General features: G+C 51.6%; 1 protein-coding gene across 1 annotated transcript in view; it reads right to left on the bottom strand.

Annotated features, from left to right (window-relative positions):
- LOC115542196 (contactin-3-like) overlaps positions 1 to 20,965 on the bottom strand; it is a 23,134-nt gene extending 2,169 nt beyond the window's left edge. The window contains exons 1-8 of the mRNA XM_030354390.1: positions 20,493 to 20,965; positions 13,919 to 14,059; positions 11,577 to 11,712; positions 6,029 to 6,204; positions 4,241 to 4,336; positions 3,586 to 3,789; positions 2,305 to 2,407; positions 1,264 to 1,448 (exon numbers count right to left, since the gene is read on the bottom strand). Of these exons, the coding sequence (XP_030210250.1) occupies positions 1,264 to 1,448; positions 2,305 to 2,407; positions 3,586 to 3,789; positions 4,241 to 4,336; positions 6,029 to 6,204; positions 11,577 to 11,712; positions 13,919 to 13,973 (955 nt within the window). The 5' untranslated portion in view covers positions 13,974 to 14,059; positions 20,493 to 20,965. The remainder of the gene's footprint in view (positions 1 to 1,263; positions 1,449 to 2,304; positions 2,408 to 3,585; positions 3,790 to 4,240; positions 4,337 to 6,028; positions 6,205 to 11,576; positions 11,713 to 13,918; positions 14,060 to 20,492) is intronic.
- Between the last annotated feature and the right edge of the window lie 917 nt (positions 20,966 to 21,882).

Raw genomic sequence — 21,882 nt, 5'->3', positions numbered from 1 at the left:
GTGTGTTTGTTATCTGAACGTGAGTGTCTGTGTGTATGTGTGTGTTTGTCATCCGAACGTGAGTGTCTGTGCGTGTGTGTGTGTGTGTGTGTGTGTGCCATGTGTGTGTGTGTGGGGTGCACAGCGCGCCTTCACATCTGTGAGTAAGCGAGCCGACAGAGGGGAGCCGGGCCTGCGCCGCCGTAGCTCCCCGCGACGCTAACTGGGTCAGCACCTGGGAGCACGTCAGGATTAGCACCGCGGCGCGCACCACAGAGAGCCGCGAAAAACACAGGAAGCTCCACCCCCCCCCCCCCCCCCCCCCTGCCGCGTGAGGGGGCGGAGCCGACACACAGCCCCCCCCTTCCTCACCTCCCCGGGCGCCACCTTCACCGTGGTTACCGCTACTCAGAGCCCGTCTCTGACTAGGGCGCGGCCGACAGGGCCGACATCGCCTGCCTCTCACCCTGGCGTGGCGTTCGGGTTCGGGGACCGATCGGCGTTTCATTAAGCGGCATCAGTAAGCTCATTAGGCGGCGTCGGCGTGCCGAGTTCACGTCTCAGGTGTGTGCGGTTCTGTCGGCTCCAATTAGCGCCGGCGTGTTTTTATTCGGCGCTCCGACGCCGCGACACCCCGTGAGACATCAGGGCTGAGGCTGTGCTGTGAAGTTTATAAGAACAAACCTGTCTCGTTTATCTCTGACTTGCGTGCGCCCGCGATGGAGGCTCTTTATTTAATTTCCCGCCTTTAACCGTATTATCCGACCTGATTCTGTTATCAACACCTGCTGTCGATGCGTCGCGTCCTACCTTCCAAATGTTTCACTTAAAATGCTGAACGGAATGACGAGGTAATGAAACCCCGAATACATTAAGAACATTAAGTACATTAAACAGCAACCCCACACCGACGGCGTCGCTACGCTGCTGCCGGGTTTCCTCTTTCCCGTCGGTTTTCACTGTCCTGTCGCAAAGCAACAAACGCACACCGTACTACACACACAGGGATACACAACAACCCACCCCACAGGGCAGGTAGTCCAGTGGTTAGGGGGTTAACTCCCCGCCGGAAGGTTTTAGGTTCGAACCCCAATGTCTGCCGTCTATCTGCCGGAACCCTTGAGCAAGACCACCCATCACTCCTACCTGCTTGTCTCGGTTAAAAAAAAATAATGAATAATATACGTTGCTTGGGACAAAAGCGTTTCCTAAAAAACGTCCCAATGAAGCGTAAACCGGTTCTGAGGCGGACGCGTGTCAGGCTGCGGGCTCCACGGTCGTTACCGTAGAAGGCCAGGCGTCCGGCGGCCGTGTTCCGGCCCATCCGGTTCTCCGCCACGCACTCGTAGCCGCCCATGTCGTCCTGCTGGAAGCTGGGGATCTCCAGCACGGCGTTGGAGTACTTCATCTTCACCTTGCTGGGGAAGGGCACCCCGTTGGCACGCTTCCAGGTCAGCTCTGGGACAGGGCTGGGGGGGGAGGGGGGGAGAGGGAGAGGGAGGGGCGGAGGGGAGGCGAGGGAGGGAGGGAGGGAGAGGGAGGGAGGGAGGGGGGTAGGGAGGGAGGGAGGGAGGGGCGGAGGGGAGGCGAGGGAGGGGGGGAGAGGGGAAGGGAGGGAGGGAGGGAGGGGGGTAGGGAGGGAGGGAGATATAGAGGGGGGGTGGGATGGAGGAGGGGGGGGAGAGAGGGAGAGGGAGGGGCGGAGGGGAAGCGAGGGAGGGAGCGAGGGAGATATAGAGAGTGAGTAAGAAAGATAGATGGAGAGAGAGGGAGGGAGACAGAGGTAGGGAGAGGGAGAGAGAGGGAGGGAGAGGTGGAGAGAGCAAGGAAGATAGAGAGAGGGAGAGAGGCAGAGGTAGGAGAGGAAGGGAGAGAGAGAGAGAGAGAAAAAGAGGGAGGAGAGCAAAAGAGAGAGAGTGAGAGAGACGTAGAGCCAGATGAAAACGGGGCCGAGTGTAATGGCGTCTTTTGATGTAAGCACGTTAAAAGCTTTTCCAATCAGCGGTCGCTTTCGGCTCACGCTGAGAGATTGTTGGATGGTATTTGCGGCGTGTGCAGAAGTGTTGGAGGTATGGGAAGAATTCGCACTTGCAGTGAAGTACTTTCAGAACGCTCGGGGAAGGGGGCTAGGAAACACTCGAGCGCAGTCACGTAACCTTTACAGGCAGAGAAACGCACTCGTTGTTCGGACTAATTAAGGGGAGACGCCACCCGTCACAAAGCAGAAATGCGGTTATTACTTCAGAGAATATAGGGACTTTTTCCACTGAGATAATAATCATAATTCAGGAGACTGTAAACACACTTGAAGTAAAGCCGACTCACTTCCCAAGGGCAAAACACTCGAGAGAGACTGTTGATCCTTTGGCGGCGGGCACGTTGTCGGGGAAATGAACTTCTATTTTGGGCTCGTACTCGCCCATCACGTCTGCGGGAAAAAGCAAGCACAAACACGGCCTGCTCAGTCCTCCATTATGCATGAGGCGTGACGCGCGTCAGGCGCCGCGACGCACGCAGAGAAACAACAACAGCAGCCGGAGACACAGCCAAGCTGGGGAGTCAACAGGCCCAGAACAAACACCCTGCGTGGGGCCGGGAGAGAGGGGCTCCAGGCCCCCAGTGTTGGGATTAGATTAGGGGACTCGTCCAGCAGACTCCAATTTGAAATATTGGAACACTCGAAATTGTTCGTTTACTGCGGGAGAAGCACATGTCGGTGATTGATGACTCGTTAAAACTAAACAAAGGCTTTTTCTGAGACCAGAACGAAGGAGGAATGAAAGGGTGCTCTATTTAACCAGGTAAAAGTCTCATCGAGATTTAAAATCTGGGGGATTTGAACCAATACAGTATGGGGTCTAAAACAGATGAGGAAAAGTCAAATACATAGCTCGGTTCAGTAAATTCAGACCGTTATGTTTAGCCAAAATTGTTCGTCGTGTGCCTAGAAAGCAAAAGGGGTCTCGAACCCTCACGCAGAAGGGATGTGGCTCAACACACAGGCCGCTCGACTTATCAGCTAATGTTTAATTCATCACAAATAAAAAGGCCGATGTTTATTTTCTCCGCTTCTCCGAGACGGCGTGAAGGCTGAGAGAAACTCGCCGCCGCAGAGATTTGGCACGAGAATTCCCCTGGAAGTCGAGTGAAGGGCTTTTAAAGAGGAGGAAAGAGTGGGAAAAGTGCTGGGACAGCACTGAAGGAGATTTAGGGTGCATTATTTACTGGCCTACATTGTGACTGTTTACCAAATCGCCGCACCGTTCTTTTAATGCCACGACGATGCATCAAGTGCAGTTAAAGTAGCGGCTGCGATAAATATTTCAGCGCCCGCCCTTAAATAAGCCCTACTGACGGTAAACGTCTCGGGAATGCTCTCAAAGTGTGTTTTACCGTATGAAAAACAGAATCTGCATCGCACCGCTAGAACGCGGCCGCGGGATCAATATACTTTTGGTACCGTGACAATAAACACAATCGGGCGTGTTCCGAGCGGATCATGAAGCGATGGCAGCGAGTCAAACGAACCCAAGGGGATCGATACTGGAGGGATTAGGGCACCGTGTGAAGCTGTTAGCGCCGCCCGGCGCCCGTCTCTCTACCTACCGCCCGACCGGAGGATCAGAGAGGTGGGCGAGCTCTGCACTTTGCCCTTGGTGACGCTGTTCATCACCACGCAGGTGTAGTTCCCCACGTCCGACGGGTCCACCTTGGCGATGTACAGGTTCCCCGTCTTCTGGGACACGAAGCGCCGGTGGTCCTGCTGCACGAAGTAGGGGTACTCGTTGAAGACCCAGGCGTACGTCAGGTCTGGGGGGGGGGGGGGGGAGGCACAGGGAGCCAATCACAGCAGAGCACACACCGGGGTCAGCTTACAGAGACCAGGGGGAATGGAGGAGCGGGTGAACTACCTACAAACACGTTTTCTGTTTTCCTTTTATCTTATTATTACATCTACTTTGTATAATTATGTATATATATATTTATATATAGTTATACACTTTTTATATATTTACACACATTTCTCTTCTATCATATTATTACATATATTTTGTATATTTATGTATCTATATATCTATATCTATACTGCTGATGTATTAGACTTCTTGGTTGAATGTTGATGTGATCCTGGCTTTACGCAGCCCCTCTGCTGCAGGTATTAATTAAGTGTTGTCTCTTATCTCATCTGGGGAGCCAGACAGCGCTGAACCCCAGCAGACAGGAAGAGGAGACCCAGAGTGAAGGGAGAGAGGGCACTCACCTCCAGACGACGTCGGGGTCCCGCAGAGAAGCACCACCCCCTGGCCCTCCCGGACAGACACGCCGCTCCTGGTGTGCACTTTGAAATGATCCAGGACTGAGGAGGGGGGGGAGAGGGGAGGAGGGGGAGAGGGGAGGGGAGAGGGGGGAGAGGGGAGAGGGGAGGAGGCGGGAGAGGAGAGAGGAGAGAGGGGAGGAGGAGGGGAGAGGAGGAGAGGGGAGGAGAGAGAGGAGAGCGAAGAGGGGAGGAGAAGGGAGGAAAAGGGAGGAGAGAGGAGAGAGGAGAGGAGGAGAGAGGCTGGGTTAGCGGCGTTGTCGTATAATCGTAATGAAAACAGCCGTCTACGATGCAACCTAAATCACAACAACCCGTATGGTAATGAGCAAACACTGTAAAATGTGATTCCCTGTGAATCCTAATTAGTGTTTTAGTTTGCCATTCCTCTTTCGAACAACTTTCTTCTTGTATTGGACCAAAAAAGAGCACGAGAGAAGCAAAGTCTTAAGAGACTGGTTAATTTAAAATGTATTCAGTTCAGTTTCAGGAAAAAATATAAAAAATATTGTGCAAACATTCCAAATCACAAATTCTGCGTCTCAGGTTTAAACGAGTAAACACTGGAGAAAAACCGCCAAGTCAGTAAAGACTCCCGTTCTAGATGTTCCTCGACACTCGGGAGGACTTGACTTTAGGATAAGTAAACACATTATTATGAATGTTTATTCGACGTGGACAAAGCAATTACATTGGGCAAACCAGATGTATTGTTCGAGTGTTTTAGCACACGAGTTAATTCGCAACACTAAAATAGAAAGAAAAGGAAGAGAAAAACCAAACGAACCAAAAACCAAATAAAATAAAACACACCGTATGGTGTAACGCTGCGTCTGTCACTGAGATGCTATCGGGCCAGACGAGGCAGAGAGAGAGAGAGAGAGAGAGAGAGAGAGAGGGAGAGGGAGAGGGAGAGAGAGAGAGAGAGAGAGAGAGAGAGAGAGGGAGGGAGGGAGGGAGGGAGAGGCAGAGAGAGAGAGAGAGAGAGAGAGGGAGAGAGAGAGAGGGAGGGAGGGAGGGCGAGGCAGAGAGAGAGAGAGAGAGAGAGAGAGAGAGAGAGAGAGAGAGAGAGAGAGAGAGAGAGAGGGAGAGGGAGAGGGAGAGAGAGAGAGAGAGAGAGAGAGAGAGAGAGAGAGAGAGAGAGGGAGGGAGGGAGGGAGGGAGGGAGAGGCAGAGAGAGAGAGAGAGAGAGGGAGGGAGGGAGGGAGGGAGAGGCAGAGAGAGAGAGAGAGAGAGAGAGAGAGGGAGAGAGAGAGAGGGAGGGAGGGAGGGCGAGGCAGAGAGAGAGAGAGAGAGAGAGAGAGAGAGAGAGAGAGAGAGAGAGAGAGAGAGGGAGAGGGAGAGGGAGAGAGAGAGAGAGAGAGAGAGAGAGAGAGAGAGAGAGAGAGAGAGAGGGAGGGAGGGAGGGAGGGAGGGAGAGGCAGAGAGAGAGAGAGAGAGAGAGAGGGAGAGAGAGAGAGGGAGGGAGGGAGGGCGAGGCAGAGAGAGAGAGAGAGAGAGAGAGAGAGAGAGAGAGAGAGAGAGAGAGAGAGAGAGAGAGAGAGAGAGAGAGAGAGAGAGAGAGAGAGAGGCAGAGAGAGAGAGAGAGGGAGAAAGAGAGGGGAGGGATGGGTGAGGGAGGGAGGGAGGGAGGGAGGGAGGGAGGGAGAGAGAGAGAGAGAGAGAGAGAGAGAGAGAGAGAGAGAGAGAGAGAGAGAGAGAGAGAGAGAGAGAGAGAGAGAGAGAGGGACTCACAGGCGAACTGCAGGCTGGCCCTGCGGCTGAGCACGGCGCCTAGCGGGTTGAAGGCCGTGCACTGGTACTGCCCCCCGTCCTGGTAGCGGTCCAGGCTGCTGATGATCAGGTTCCCCTCGAACAGACGCCGCCGGCGATCAAGACTCAGATTGATGAGGGTCCCGTTCAACGACCATCTGCGGAGGGGGGAGGGGGGGGACACAGACCACCCCATCAGCACCCAGCAGCTCTTAGGAGAGAACCCTTGGTTGCGCTTAGGCCTTAAAGGGAAACTTCACCCATTTCCATTAAGCTTTGTATCGTCAGAAACCCACTCATATCACTCACTCATTCTCAATCAGGGACAAAAGCACGATGCTACTGCTCTTCAAGACCTATGTTCGCTCCATCGTAGAGTACTGCTGTGCTCTCTGGTCACCACATCTGCAGTGCGACGTTATCATGATTGAGTCTTTCCAGCGCTCTTTCACTGCAAGGATAGCGGGTTGCTCGAATCTCAGCTACTGGGACCGCCTCAAGCATCTTAACCTCTACTCGCTACAACGCCGCCGTGAAAGATACATGGTCATCCTTGTCTACTCCTGGATAGACTCCCCCTACTCCTCGATACACTCCCCCTACTCCTGGATACACTCCCCCTACTCCTGGATACACTCCCCCTACTCCTGGATACACTCCCCCTACTCCTGGATACACTCCCCCTACTCCTGGATACACTCCCCCTACTCCTGGATACACTCCCCCTACTCCTGGATACACTCCCCCTACTCCTGGATACACTGGGGCCAACAGAAATTCTCTGGTGGAGTGAGCTAGCAGCAAAAGTCAACTATAGCGGCTACCAACGGGATAATGGCGGTGGAGACACCTGATGCCTTGGACTTGGTGTTCTAACCTGAAACAAACCCTAGGTACCCTAGGTATATTTTTGAATGGTCGTGCATCATTCTCTTATTTTCTGGAGAGACTGGAGAGATCCGTATCGATCTCCAACACTTCCTGTTTAAGATGACGCAATATGACGATTTTAAGTGTAAGAGGGGAGGATTCTCGTAAGACTACCAGCACTAGTCCCACCCCTCTATAGGGGGTGGTACCCACTGACGCTACAGACCTATCAGAGCAGTGCCAGTGGGTGGGACCATCCACAGCGAGGTGTCCGATAGGCGGAGATCTAGATCAGCGGGAGTGGCCAGCGAAGCTGTGCATCGTGGTGCATGGTGGGAGTTGTTGTCTTCAATCCACAAGCGCCAAAAAGTCACTTTCTGCCTTCTCTCGGTCAAGACGGCACCAAATTAGAATTTTATTTTATTATTCGACTACATATAGGACCCAATTTCAATACATATTCATGCCTCCACCGGTTAAATGCTCCTTTGAGGGGGACTGGAGTCACCGACATCGGATGGTTTTTGTTTTTGGGTCGAAGATTGCCGTTCACGAAAAAAGCGGTTTCGATTTTTTTGCTCTTTTTGAAAAGACAGTCTGTTCCTTCTTTCTTCATTTTTTTTTTTTTTTTTCAGAAAGATTTGCTTTAAACTACTTACATTTTTCTTATTGGAGATTTAAAAGAAAAACAAGGTGAATTGACACCTAATAAAAAACGCCAGCCATGGCGTTCCTCGGGGCAAAGGAAGACGAATGGTTTGGGAGCTAATGAAAGATATATCGACTGTATTCCCAGACGCCGCGGCGCGCCCTGTTTATCGCCACATTGCTCTTCTTGTGTTTTCCCGCCAGGAGACGGCATTAGCACCTGACACTAGGTAGGAGTGCGTTTAAAGAAAAAATAACAGCAAAACACACGGAGCCCTTCACACCTTATTTATTTCTTAAATTGCATCCTTGCACACCTCAAGAGGCAGCGATGAAAATAAAGCTGATGCTTTATGGAGTACAGAGCCGGGGAAGGGAGAGAGCCTCAAATGACTTTTAAAAGCCCACAAGGTTCGATTCAATGGATTGGCACTTTCTTATTCCGCCGGCCCGTCCCTTTTTAAACGCCATTTATCCGGAGAGGATTGTAAGCGTTCAAGGATGATACAGCTATTTTATTTCTCCTCACAAAATTATTATCTTCTCTGAAAACCCAAACAAACATTTCCTTCTCCTCGCCCACCTTTGGTCTCGCCGAGACTAAGTGCAAAACAACAGAGCCAGGGAGGCGGCTGCGTCTCTTTCAAAAAGGCTTTTAAGTCAAACCTTGAAATGTGTCTCTCAAAAGCGTGCGTCAGGTTTTGACGGGGGGTGAGGCCGTCCTGGAAGGCTCTCCTAACTGCTCGTGGCAGGTGCTTCGGTAGGGGTACAATACTGCCCGGCCGGCCGAAGCACCAAAGTATGGATTCTACTGCTGCATTTTATATGAGATTGACCTTATTATGGACATTCAGTGGGCTGGAACAGGTGAGGCCGAGTGTGTTTCCAATGTGTGTTGGTGTGCGTTTATGTCGAGTGTGTGCGCGTGTGTTTCGAGGGGAGTGCATGCGCAATGCGCCACTCCCCTCAGCACACATTTCACACCTTATCCGACTCGCTTTTAAGTTGCTGCTACAGAGCAGGAGTCAAGGAGATGTATTTTTTATACTTTCACGTTTCGGAAATATTCTTCCCTTCCAAAGTCCCGGGTTTCCATGGGGAGTATCAGAGAGTGGGGGGGGGGGGGGTACCGTAAATCGTATGAATGGGCTCCTCTCTGCTTCATAATAAGCGTTGCATGTTTAAAAGTAGTTCATTATCGAGTGTGTTTAATGTCTTTAAAATGCAAATACACACTTAGCTGAAGTTGCACTACTTTAATTCTGTGTAGCGAGGATGTTAGCTCTGGATGCACCACTGTGTGTGTGTGTGTGTGTGTGTGTGTGTGTGTGTGTGTGTGTGTGTGTTGCGTGCGTGCGTGCGTGCGTGCGTGCGTGCGTGCGTGCGTGCGTGCGTGCGTGCGTGCGTGCGTGCGTGTGTGAGGGTTTGATATATTCCCCAGAACAGACATGGGTATGGTGGGCTCTGGATGGGGGGGGGTTTCTCCCTGCTGGGTTGTGGACCCCCGCCCTATAGACTCAGAGCGGCTGGATGGACGGAGGGATGGAGAGCAAACAGCAGGCCTCCTCAAGGGCACATTCAGCCCTCATCCCCCCACCACAGAGGGCCTCCAAGACCTCCAAGACCACCAGAGGGTTGTGGTGGACAAAGAGAGAGGGGGGGAGAGAGGGGGGGGAGGGAGAGAGAGAGAGAGAGGGGGGGGGGGGGAGAGAGAGAGGGGGGGGGGAGAGAGAGAGGGGGGGGGGGGAGAGAGAGAGAGAGGGGGAGAGAGGGGGGGAGGGAGAGAGAGAGAGAGGGGGGGGGGGGGAGAGAGAGAGGGGGGGGGGGAGAGAGAGAGAGAGAGAGAGAGAGAAAATTGTAAAAATGTACGACGAGAGAGAGCGAGGGAGGCAGAAAGACGTGGAGAGAGACGGCCAGAGAGGGAAATAGAGGAAGCGGGACAGATCGAGAGGGGGAGAGCAAAAGTGTGAGTCAGAGAGAGACTGAGGGAGGGAGAGAGATAAAGAGAGAGAGGGAGAGGCAGAGAGGGGCAGAAAGAGAGAGAGAGAGAGAGAGAGAGAGAGAGAGAGAGAGAGAGAGAGAGAGAGAGAGAGAGAGAGAGAGAGAGAGAGAGAGAGGGAGAGAGAGAGAGAGAGAGATGGGGAATCAGTGAGACAGAGAGAAAGGGCGCGACAGAGACAGAGGGAAGAGCGAGAGGTTGAGCGGGAGCCGGATGAGGGTCGACGAGCGGAGGGTGCAGGCAGCGACGTGTTCGAGTACATTTGCACTTCAAGAGGGAAGGTGGATAGCGAGGGCTGCTGAAGGCACAAAGCGCTCGCCGCTAAGACACACTCATCTCACCCTTTAATCAGCGCCACGGAAACGCCGCTCCCAGGCCAGAGAGCCGGTGAAGCAGCGCCGGTAATGAACCCAGCCAAACCTCGGCGCCGCTATCGCTCAGATCATCACCGCTAGCTGTCGGCGGATGCTAAATCCACCGCGGTGGTGGTGGCGGCGGCGGCGGCGGCGGCGGAATAGAGGCTCAAATGCCGAGAGTCGAGAACGCGATAAACGCTTCAGGCCGGGTGTGTCACCATGTTGGTGAGTGGGGAGGGAGGGGAGAGGGGGGAGGGGGGGGGGAGGGGGGGAGGGAGAGAGGAGCAGGTGATTAAGATGCGCCGCTGCGCCTGTCACTGAGATGCTATCGGGCCAGACGAGGCAGAGAGAGAGGAGAGAGAGAGAGAGAGAGAGAGAGAGAGAGAGAGAGAGAGGGAGAGAGAGAGAGAGAGAGAGAGGGAGAGAGAGAGAGAGAGAGAGAGAGGGGAGAGAGAGAGAGAGAGAGAGAGAGAGAGAGAGAGAGAGAGAGAGAGAGACAGAGAGAGAGAGAGAGAGAGAGAGAGAGAGAGAGAGAGAGAGAGAGAGAGAGAGAGAGAGAGAGAGAGAGAGAGAGAGAGAGAGAGAGAGAGAGAGAGAGAGAGAGAGAGAGAGAGAGAGAGAGAGAGAGAGAGAGAGAGACAGAGAGAGAGAGAGAGAGAGAGAGAGAGAGAGAGAGAGAGAGAGAGAGAGAGAGAGAGAGAGAGAGAGAGAGAGGGAGGGGAGGGATGGGTGAGTGGGCCAGGGGGCGAACGGTGGCGTGCTCATCAATATAAATCGCCAGGACTGCTTAAAAGTCTCGGCGTTGGCGTTTGAAAACATATCTCTGGGTCGGAGGAGAGAATAAACAGGCAGGGATGAGACTCTGCATCTTAATACACCTGTATACAGATGTATACAGGTGTAGGGATAAAGCTCCGCTTTGGGATGGGTCGTGACGGTCGGCGTGGGGGTGCAGAAGGTGCAGGAGTGTGTGTAGACCGGGTCGCATGGCAGCGAATTTACGAATCCAATCACGCCAAGGCCCGCCCTACTCTGTCTGTGATTGGCCGGGTTGCATGCAACTCAACTGGATGCTCTAAAGCCCTACGACGGTACCCTCGCTGTGAGCATTCGAGAGCGTCACAAAAGAGCTCTAACCCTAACCCCTAACCCTAACCCTAGCACCTAATATCAAGCCAATAAAGGCGCGGTAGCCGAATCCATAGACAGTAGAATCAAAGATAGAGGTGACATGTGGGACGGACCAATCAGAAATAGAGGCGGGCGTGTTTTTGGCGTGGCCATAGTAGGATTCATAATTTCGCCGCCTGCCATTGGGTCCTGATGTCAGCAGACAGCTTCAAACATTCACTTCTGTAACTCGAAGAGGGAGTCTATTTTTCACAGCTATTATTTTCAACCCGTGTGTAATTAAAGACGCACCGGTGTACGAGTGTGTGTAAATAAACTGTTAATATTCCAAAATAAAGTTGCGCAGCTGAAAAACAGATTTTGTCAGGGGTGACATCTGTTGGGATTCATTTTACCGCCGACTTTTTAGTTTTGTGTGCACACGAACCTTCCTTTGGTTCTCCTCCTCTCACAAGATAAATATTTTAGGATTAACTCGCAAACAGACACATCCATCCATACATATCCATTATCCACATGTCAATACCTGTACTGAGGTGGGGGGATTCCCTTGGCATCACAGGTCAGAGTCGCCTCCTCCTCTATGGATTCCAGAGGGATGAAAAGGTCGCCAGGCTCCATCATCCATTTTGGGCCGTGGAACGACCCGCTGTCGAGACAAACTGTCAGGAGACGGTTAGTTTACTCCTTTAGCAGACGCTTCACTCACAGTAACCGTTTAAAGGTGCAAAGTGTAGGATTTGGCCAACTGTCTTTTTTGTTGCTGGTTCTCCGCCATTGAGAGGACTCAAGAGTCTTAATGCTGTAAAATCCAGAATCAACGTAAACATACCATAACCTAGGTTAAAGAGAACATTAAACCTTTGAACAAAACAAATAACCTTTTTTTTGTCACGAATCGCACGAGAGTCGTTGTCGCAGTTTCAATCACAGCAATGTCTCTGCATAATGACAATAATTTCACGATTGCTTGGTTAACAATGATCAAAAACAGCTTACTCATAGCATAATAACTCACATTGCAATGCTATTATGCTACCAAAATGGAGGCGTGTGTTGCGATGGGACATCACGATGGATAAGCCCTACTGTGAATATTCAGCGCACCGTGAGCTAACAAACTCAGTTACTAAGTACGACCGCAATGTGATAAGGTTAGAATCTGTAGAAGTAGAGCTGCCCAGAGGGGAGCTCTACTTCTCTCCTGATGGACTGAGGGTGGGCTGGACGCTGCAGTGACAGCTATCGCCTCTTGTGGAACAAAGTGGTATTACGACCTTTACCGGCCGGTGCTAGCTAGGCCAGCTACTAGCTCAAATTAATATCTCGGCAACAAAAGTTCACAACATAATAAAGACTTTGAAATAATTTCAAAACTGTTAATTTGTCAAATTCTGTTGATAACTGTTTTTCGTACATAATCGTACATGTATCGTTTTTAAGTATCTTTACCTATCCTACAGTCGGGTGCAGACGTGTGGGAATAGAACCCAGAACCTTTCCCCTGGGAGTGAAAGACCCAAGCTACTGCACTATCCTGGCCTGATCGAGGGTTGCTTGTGATTCACCAGGGAAACCGTCCTCCTCAGCCAAGACAGTGCAGCTGAGATGGGACGTGAGTGGGTCGCATCACTGTTGGATGGGCAGCGACAGGGTTCGCGTATTAAACACATCCGGGACATCGTTACTATGGTATCAGGGACAACAGAGGGCTAGCGCTGTGAATATGAGGGGAGGGGGGGGCAAGTCATAAAGGAGAATAGATTTCCAATGGATGATCAGTGTTTGATTCAGAGGCCTTAAGACTGGCTTGGCATAGGGGAGTTGTAGTTCAAGTTATTTGATTAGATTTTGCCAGGGCTAGCTGAGCAATTGCTATGAAACATTTATGCATACATGCACTAGGAAAACATTTGGAAATGTCCAGTGTTTTCTAGTGGTTTTGACCACTTCCATTAAACTTTAATACATTGGAGCTCTCAATGTTTTATGACCGATGTTTCATGTCTCAATGGTTCACATTTAATGTCTAAATCCATATAACTCATTAATGAATCATGATTTTCTGTGTTTGACCTTTTCTCAAACCGCTAGCTATGAAAATGCAAATGGAAGCTCGATTTTAAGTTTTAATTAAATATTTAGCATACCTAGCTGTACAACACAAGATAAATGTTCTGCAATGGTATGATACTGGGGACAACAGTTTAAAAGATTGATAGATTTAATATCCAAAGGAAGGTAACTAAGGGACAGTATAAATTAGCTTCACCATTTGAAGAAACATGCTGGGAAACGTAACGCTTTTTGGTTCATAAATCCAAAAGAACCGTGTTCGATTTCATCAAAAGGTAGAAAATATGTTACGTTTAACTTTCAAGTAGATCATATGGACTATTGCAAATTTAATCTACATGTCATCTTGAATAAGAAACATATACCATAGACAAATAAATAAAATATATGGATCAGCTATAAAAAAATCCTGTTGTGGTCCATCTAACGTTAACACACTTTAAAATATGACTCAATTTCCGATGGCCGTTGGCTGATGTCTTTATCCTCCCGGTGATATATATAAACTCAAGACAAGGAAACGGCAGCAACGATTTAAAAATAAAGTGAGAACAACAGCACAAGATTTATGGCTACCAATCCAGTATTATTATTTTCTTAACCCTGCCCCTCTTATTGAGCGGAAATCTACGGCGAGAAGCGTTCTGCTCAGCGTCGACCCTCACACACATCACGCCTGACAGACTCATCATTCCGGATCTCCACAGATAGAAACGCAGAGTTGTAAACGTCCACGACGAAAAGAGAATCATTAAAACGACAACAACACAGGAAAAAAACGAGACAATCTACCTGCCAGATTGTCAATGATTGATAACAGTAGAAGCTGTTTCCATGGCAACGTCATCTTTGGCAGCCAAGGGCGAAGGGGAATTTCATCCAATAAGCTTTGGGAATGACACTCTTTATCCTCCGAAAGAAGGGGAGCTTGACCTGTTGGGATCAGAGAAACCGGGCTGGTTAGTAAGTGATGACTCTGCAGAACCGCTCGTATCTCCCTCACTAGACGGACGGACAGAAGACACACGGTGCGGGAGGGGGTCAGGGGGGTCACAAACTGCCTCCATCATCCTCTCTACACCAGCGCATTAGAGTAAAAGGGTATCAGCGTTGAGAAGAAGCACATGTATTTTTTATAACTACGTCTGCTTCCAGCTGAGAGTTTTTCTTTCTCGCTCTGGTCGCCGCGCAGACCATCCATCACTTACGGGGATGAGATAACCTCGAGGGGTAGCAGGCGGAGTCGTACCGCAGCCGCCGGGCTTACTCTCGACCCCGTCGCAACCGACACGGCCGCGAGGGCGTCGCGTTTAAGAGACACGTCGGGGCGAATCAAACGCTTCTGCTGGTTCACATGGTAGATGTTCACAGCTCCGCTGTTCTTGATTCAAAACGTTACTCTGGATGGATGGAAGGAGAGAGAGAGAGAGAGAGAGAGAGAGAGAGAGAGAGAGAGAGAGAGAGAGAGAGAGAGAGAGAGAGAGAGAGAGAGAGAGAGAGAGAGAGATAGAGAGACAGAGAGAGAGACAGAGAGAGAGAGAGAGACGGATAGAGAGACAGAGAGAGACACAGAGTGAGAGAGAGATAGAGAGAGAGAGAGAGAGAGAGAGAGAGAGAGAGAGAGAGAGAGAGAGAGAGAGAGAGAGAGAGAGAGAGAGAGAGAAACAGATAGAGAGACAGAGTGACACAGAGTGAGAGAGAGAGACAGATAGAGAGACAGAAAGAGAGAGACAGAGAGACAGAGAGAGAGAGACAGATAGAGAGACAGAGAGAGAGAGAGACAGAGAGAGACAGATAGAGAGAAAGATAGAGAGACAGAGAGAGGAGTGAGAGAGAGAGAGAGAGAGAGAGAGAGAGAGAGAGAGAGAGAGAGAGAGAGAGAGAGAGTGAGAGAGAGGGACAGGGAGACAGAGAGACAGACAGATAGAGGGATCGACAGAATGATCGATCAATCGGTAGACCGAAATAACCAACAGCTTTCTAAAGGTATTCAAAAAGCTATCGTGAATGTACGGACGAGATGGCTGAATCGAGGGACAGACGGACACACAGCTAAAGAGAGAGAGAGAGACAGCGACAGAGTCGGGCAGGCAAGGCAAACAGATCGTCGATCGCCGGACCGTCAGATAGATCGATAGATCGGCCGACACAAACGGCCGGCCGCTCTCCGGAGGTGTTCAGGGAGACCCTCAGAGCGGTATCGACGCCGGCCGCGGCGGGCTGCGTCCGTTCCGCGCGTGGGTTCCCACATCAATAATCCACGGACGCCCTGATCCGTGTCCTCGGGTGCCCCGGCGCCGCCCGGTACCGGCCGGGGGGGGGCACGCGATAGCGCAGACATGAGGGGCGAGCTCCATGCCAATCTATTAGGGAGAGCCAGGGAGGCTCATCCCTCACTCGGACGGGTTCCCTGCCCCGGCCCAGCCTGAGGGGGCCGGGGCAGGGAACCGGGGGCCGTCCCATCAATTAGACCCGCCCAGGGCGGCGAGCGGCGAGCAGCTGGCCCCACGCCGCGCCACAATCACGGCGCCGCGATGGGCACGTCAAGCCGCCCGGGCCCGCAATCAGAGACAGGTTGTCTGCCTACCCGGAGCCGCGAGTGTGTGTGTGTCTGTGTGTGTGTGTGTGTCTTTCTGAGTGTCTGTGTGACTGTGTTCGTGTGTGTGTCTCTGTCTGTATGTGTGTGTGTGGCGTTGTGTTTGTGCGTGTGTGCGTGTGTGTGTCTGTGTGTGTGTGTGTGTGTGTGTGTGTGTGTGTGTGTGTGTGTGTGTATCTGTGTGTGTGTGTGTGTGTCTTTCTGCCTGTCTGTGTGTGTGTGTGTGTGTGTGTGTGTGTGTGTGTGTGTGTTTGTGTGTGTGTGTTTGTGTGTCGGGGTGTATGTGTGTGTGTGTGTGTCTGTGTGTATGTGTGTGTGTGTACGTGTGCGTGTGTGTGATTGTGTGTGCGTGTGTGTGTGTCTGTGTGTGCGTGTGTGTGTGTGTGTGTGTGTATTAGGAGGCAGCAGCATAACCGTAGTGCACGTGTGGGGGACGTGCACGTGGTGGTGGAAAGTGCATGTGGTTGTGGAACATACGCGTGAAAGTGCACTTAGTGGGGGAACGTGCACTGTGCACGGGGGCGGGGCTATCGGGAGGACCCTCCATCCCGATCCAGGAGATGGCATCGCTCTCTCTTAGCGGCGGACGCTGGGTTTAGTAGCTGCGGCCGCGCGGCCTCATCCAGGGACGGCAATTAGGGCTTAAGAGATCAGCCCGGATCGTCATCATAATCTCATTACCTCGGGGCATCATGGCCCGGCCACGAGCAACACAACAAGGAGGGGAAGGCAATTTGCACCATGTTCAGTTGGGTGTGATTATTGTGATTATTCTGTGTGGGTACAGCACACCCCCCCCCCCCCCCCCCCCACCCCAACCCACGCCTGCACTTAAGGTGTTATCCTGCTAAATAAATGACTGTCAATACCTGATTTCATACCTTACATGATCGTGGCAACCCACACAAAGCTACACACAAAATAATATTGGAGAGCTCAGGGCAGCATCTGGTAATGATCCAATAATATCCACCGCCGCAATCACACACAAACAAACACGTACCTTTCCTCTCATGGCACACACACACACATACACACACACACACACACACAGACGAGTGCACAAACACATACACATATGTTGGCCACATAACACCTTGCCTGCACAAACACACAAAACCACAATTGCAAAGGCAACAAACAAGCACACACGTCCATACTTACAGACAGTTGCATTAATAAACCGAAGCTCACACTCACACAGGTTCACGGACACGCACGCACATCTACCCCCAACCACACATCCACGTCCCCCACCCAGCTCCCCCTGTCTCTCTCTGGTCTCCCCCTTTAAGTACCCTCGGTGAGGGGCTCATTTGAGTCCTAAAGCGGCCGCGGTCCGCTTCAGAGCTCCACTTATCGAGTGTGTAATTGTTTGTCAGACGTTTGTGTGTCAGAGCAGACACGTGTGTGTGTCTGGCTGTGTGTGTGTCTGGCTGTGTGTGTGTGTGTGTGGGGGGGGGGGGGAGGGGCGAGGAGGATTTTCCCTTCCCCTGCCTTTCATGTATAGCCTGGCTGCCCCGGTATCCTCCCAACAAACGCCTCGAAATTGGATTTACACGCTCCGGATTCAAACGGAAACCTGGTTGCCAGAGTGCAATGATAGCCCCCCCACGATCAAACACTCACACACACGCACACACACACACACACACGCACAGACCAACACGCGCACACACACGCACAGACACACACACACACACACACACACGCACACACACACACACACACAGACGCACAGACAAACACACGCACACACACACACAGACGCACAGACACACACACACACAAACACACACACGCAGACACACACAAACACACACAGATGCACAGACACGCACAGACCAACACACGCACACACACGCACAGACACACACACACGCACAGACACGCACACACAAACACACACAGACGCACAGACATACACACGCACAGACAAACACACACACACACACACACACACACACACACACACACACACACACACACACACACACACACACACACACACACACACACACACACACACACACACCTAGGAATGGCTGGCCAGCGGGGACGAGGAGGATGGGACGGCTGGAGCTCTGTGAGGTGAGCCTCACCCACTACACCACCGTCAGCTTAGTGGGAGGCGCTGGGGTCCTTCTCCGGGACAATAGAGGGGCTCTCTGTGGGCTGATGGGGGCGCCGTCCCGTGGGAGCAGCGAGCAGCGGGCGGGAGGCGCTCGGTGCGGAGCGCCGCTCTTCATCTCGGTCTCACTGCGTCAGCGCGAGGCCAACAGGTTGGCTAATTGCGGGCTGTCGGCGTGCGGTGAGCGGCCGCACGACGGCTGATCAATGAGGGCGTGAGGACCTGTCACAACACAGCCAGCACGCATGTACGCACACTGAACCACACACACACACACACACACACACACACACACACACACACACACACACACCACGCATGTACGCACACTGAACCACACACACACACACACACACACACACACACACACACACACACACACACACACACACACACACCCACCACGCATGTACGCACACTGAACCACACACACACACACACACACACACACACACACACACACACACACACCCACCACGCATGTACGCACACTGAACCACACACACACACACACACACACACACACACACACCCACCACGCATGAACCACACACTGAACCACACACACACACACACACACACACACACACACCACGCATGAACCACACACTGAACCACACACAAACACACACACACACACACACACACACACACACACACACACACACAAACACACACACACACTAACCAAAACACCCACCCACCAAGCATGAACCACACACACACACACACAGACCGACACACACACCGACCACGCATGTTCCACACACACACAGACAGACACACACACACACACTGACCAAAACACACACCCACCACGCATGTACCACACACTGAATGACACACACACACACACACAGACACACACACTGAACGACGCACACACAGACCAAAGAAAACACCAACCACGCATGTACCACACACAAACACACACACAGACACACACGCACACACACAGGCCGACACACACACAAACACTGAACGACACACACATACAAACACACACCGACACACACACACACACACACACACACACACACACACACACACACACACACACACACACACACACACACACACACACACACACACAGCCAGACATACCAGTAAGGACATACAAACAAACATACGAATGAACAGACACGCACACACCAATAAACCACACATCGACTAAAAGACACACATGAAGCACACGCACGGGCGCACACAGAGCTGCGCGTTCCATCTCCAGCAGTTCCCCACAGGTACGGTGATGCTGTGATGGTGGGCGTGAGGAGGTCTGCTTGGATGAATAATTCCTGCACTGTGCCTCTTCCACTCCAGATTGGTGAATTCAGAAGAGCAGAGCCTGTCAGAGTTAGTTACCACAGCCTCGACCACCAAACCGGCACACAGCAACAGCGCCTGCTATGAGGGAGACAGGTTCTTATCCCAAAGAGAGTTGCACTGAATGTTATTTTTTTCGTGTGATTAATGAGCAGGGAAGGCATCTAAATCAAGGATGGCCAAAGGGAGACTAGGGGTATTGGGGTTTGAACCCTCAACCCTTTGGCTTGGGGTCAACCTCCCTGTGTCCACTAGACTTTCCCCTACCCCCTGAAATCTGCAGGCTTTGTCACCAAACAAACAGATGCTGCGGGTCAAAGTGTGTTGAGGGACGGAGCATTAACGCAACACTCATTAGTCATAATTAACCTAATCGCATACATTAGTAGCTAATATCCAAACCGTCCAAGATGGAGTTGAGAAACGGGTATGGCTTATGTGTGTGTGTGTGTGTGTGTGTGTGTGTGTGTGTGTGTGTGTGTGTGTGTGTGTGTGTGTGTGTGTGTGTGTGTGTGTGTGTGTGTGTGTGTGTGTGTGTGTGTGTGAGAGAGAGAGGGAGAGAGAGAGAGAGAGAGAGAGAGAGAGAGAGAGAGAGAGAGAGAGAGAGAGAGAGAGAGAGAGAGAGAGAGCAAGCGCGTGCGTGCGTGCATGTGTTCACTTTCAAATGGGTTGCATCTCTTTGCTAAGGCAATCACCACGAACCCCTACCTTGATCGGATCTGCTTAAAACAGCAGTCGGCCATGCAAAGTTCTGCCTAATCTGCATAATGTATGCACTACGTCCACCTGGGCTCGTGCACAACCCCTCGAGACGAGGTGGAGTAGATACGGGCTGCAGCGGCGGGATGTTAGGACCCGGGCCAATGGTGGAGGTGGGGGGAACGACTGTTAGGTTAAGCAACCATTGATGATCCCCCCCCCCCCCCCCCCCCCCCCCCCAAAAAAAATAAAAAATAATGATAGAGTTTCATCTCAATCATTTGAGCAAAAAATGACCCGCCTTTCAGAATTCATCACGTCAAGAGAAAGAACCAGCAGGCGTTTTATTAGATCTGAGTAGTGCGACTGGAGGGATGGATCGCCGCGCTGCACCGCGTTCTGCCCGCCAGCCGATTGGCCATAGGAGACTCATTTTACTCGAACATGTGGGCTGTTCCAACCCTGGTATCACGGAAGCGTTCTTCTCGTTGTTATTACTCGTAATTCCGGGATGAATGAACGGTGAACTCGTTGATAAGTATGTGTATATGCTGGTGGTTATTAACGTGGGTCCTACAATCGCAAAGCGCGCGAATAGGTGGTGCTCTTCTTACCTCCTCGCGCCCCCTTATCTCGACGTGTCTCGAGACCAGCGATCACCCGAACCTGTCCGGGTAGAAAGGGCGAAGGGTCGCTCCTCCATGAACACCTTGTCTCGAAGAGATGTGCATACAAGTAAAAAAAAAAGAAGAAGAATCACCGGTGGTCAGAGATGGTGGAGGTGGTGGTGTTGGCAGTGGGTGACGGAGGGTGCGTAAACACGTTTCATTCCCTTCTTTTCTCCCTTCCGAAGAACACTAATAAAAAATACACCCACGCAGCATGTTGGTGGATCTCATGAAGCGATATCTCCCGAGAACGTGCGCCGCGGACACGCTGCTGTGTTTCATCAGCTCGATGGCCTCATTTTCCAAAATACGGTTTTGAAGGGAAATCTTGAAAATCTGCAGGAAATGTTTTTTTTTTGTGCGCAGCAAGTCCAGTCTCCTGCGAAGTGCCCTAGCGAGGCGATGAAGGAGGAGGAGGCAGAAGCAGCAGCAGCAGCAGCAGCAGCAGCTCCAGCAGCGTGGGGCGGCATGCAGACGCACCTGGCCGGGAAGGGCGCCTCCCTCTGGCAGACAAGAGACCTGCAGGCGGAATGACAAGCATCGAGCGGTCTCTACACGGCCACTGCGTAAAACGGGGTAAATTAAATAACAAACGCGATATAACTCAATATGTTCAGGTTATCGATCATGTGAATGATACATTGTCATTGTCATGGTTATCACCAGGAACATTAAGATACGGGAGGGGTTTTATGTCAGGGGGGCATTTTGTGTTCAGCCGTCTTTGGATTGTGTGTCTTCAACAAAACGCACAACAAATATTTTCTTTCACCCCCATTATGGGTCATTTTTCAAGTCAACACGCAACCTCCTCTTTGCTTTGACTCTCCCCAGCTCTCTCTCTCTCCTTCTCTCTGGCTCACACTCTCTTCCTCTCTCCCGTTCACTCAGTCTCCTTCTGTCTCTCTCGCTCTCTGTCTCCCACTCATCCTCTCTTACTTTATCCAATTTCTCTCCCCCCACCTTTCTCCTCCCTCACCGGTTATCCATCGCTCCCCATCGCTCCCTCCCCTTCACTCCTCTGCATCTGTTCCAATCTCTATTTCTCTTTCCACCTATCTGCCTCTCTCTCTCTCTCTCTCTCTCTCTCTCTCTCTCTCTCTCTCTCTCTCTCTCTCTCTCTCTCTCTCTCTCTCTCTCTCTCTCTCTCTCTCTCTCTCTCTCTCTCTCTCCCTCTCTCTCTCTCTCCTCCTATGTGCTGAGGTCACCCCTCCTCTGAACCTGGTGTAGCTCTCTCTATTAGCGCTGCCTCCAGTCTTCCCGGGGACCCCATTAATCCCACATAGATCATCCTCCAGCCCCAGATCCTCCACACAGCTCGGCCACCATTAATAAC

The sequence above is a fragment of the Gadus morhua genome, chromosome 1, assembly GCF_902167405.1.
Source record: "Gadus morhua chromosome 1, gadMor3.0, whole genome shotgun sequence".
Classification (NCBI taxonomy): domain Eukaryota; kingdom Metazoa; phylum Chordata; class Actinopteri; order Gadiformes; family Gadidae; genus Gadus; species Gadus morhua.
This window is presented reverse-complemented; position numbering and strand designations above follow the sequence as displayed.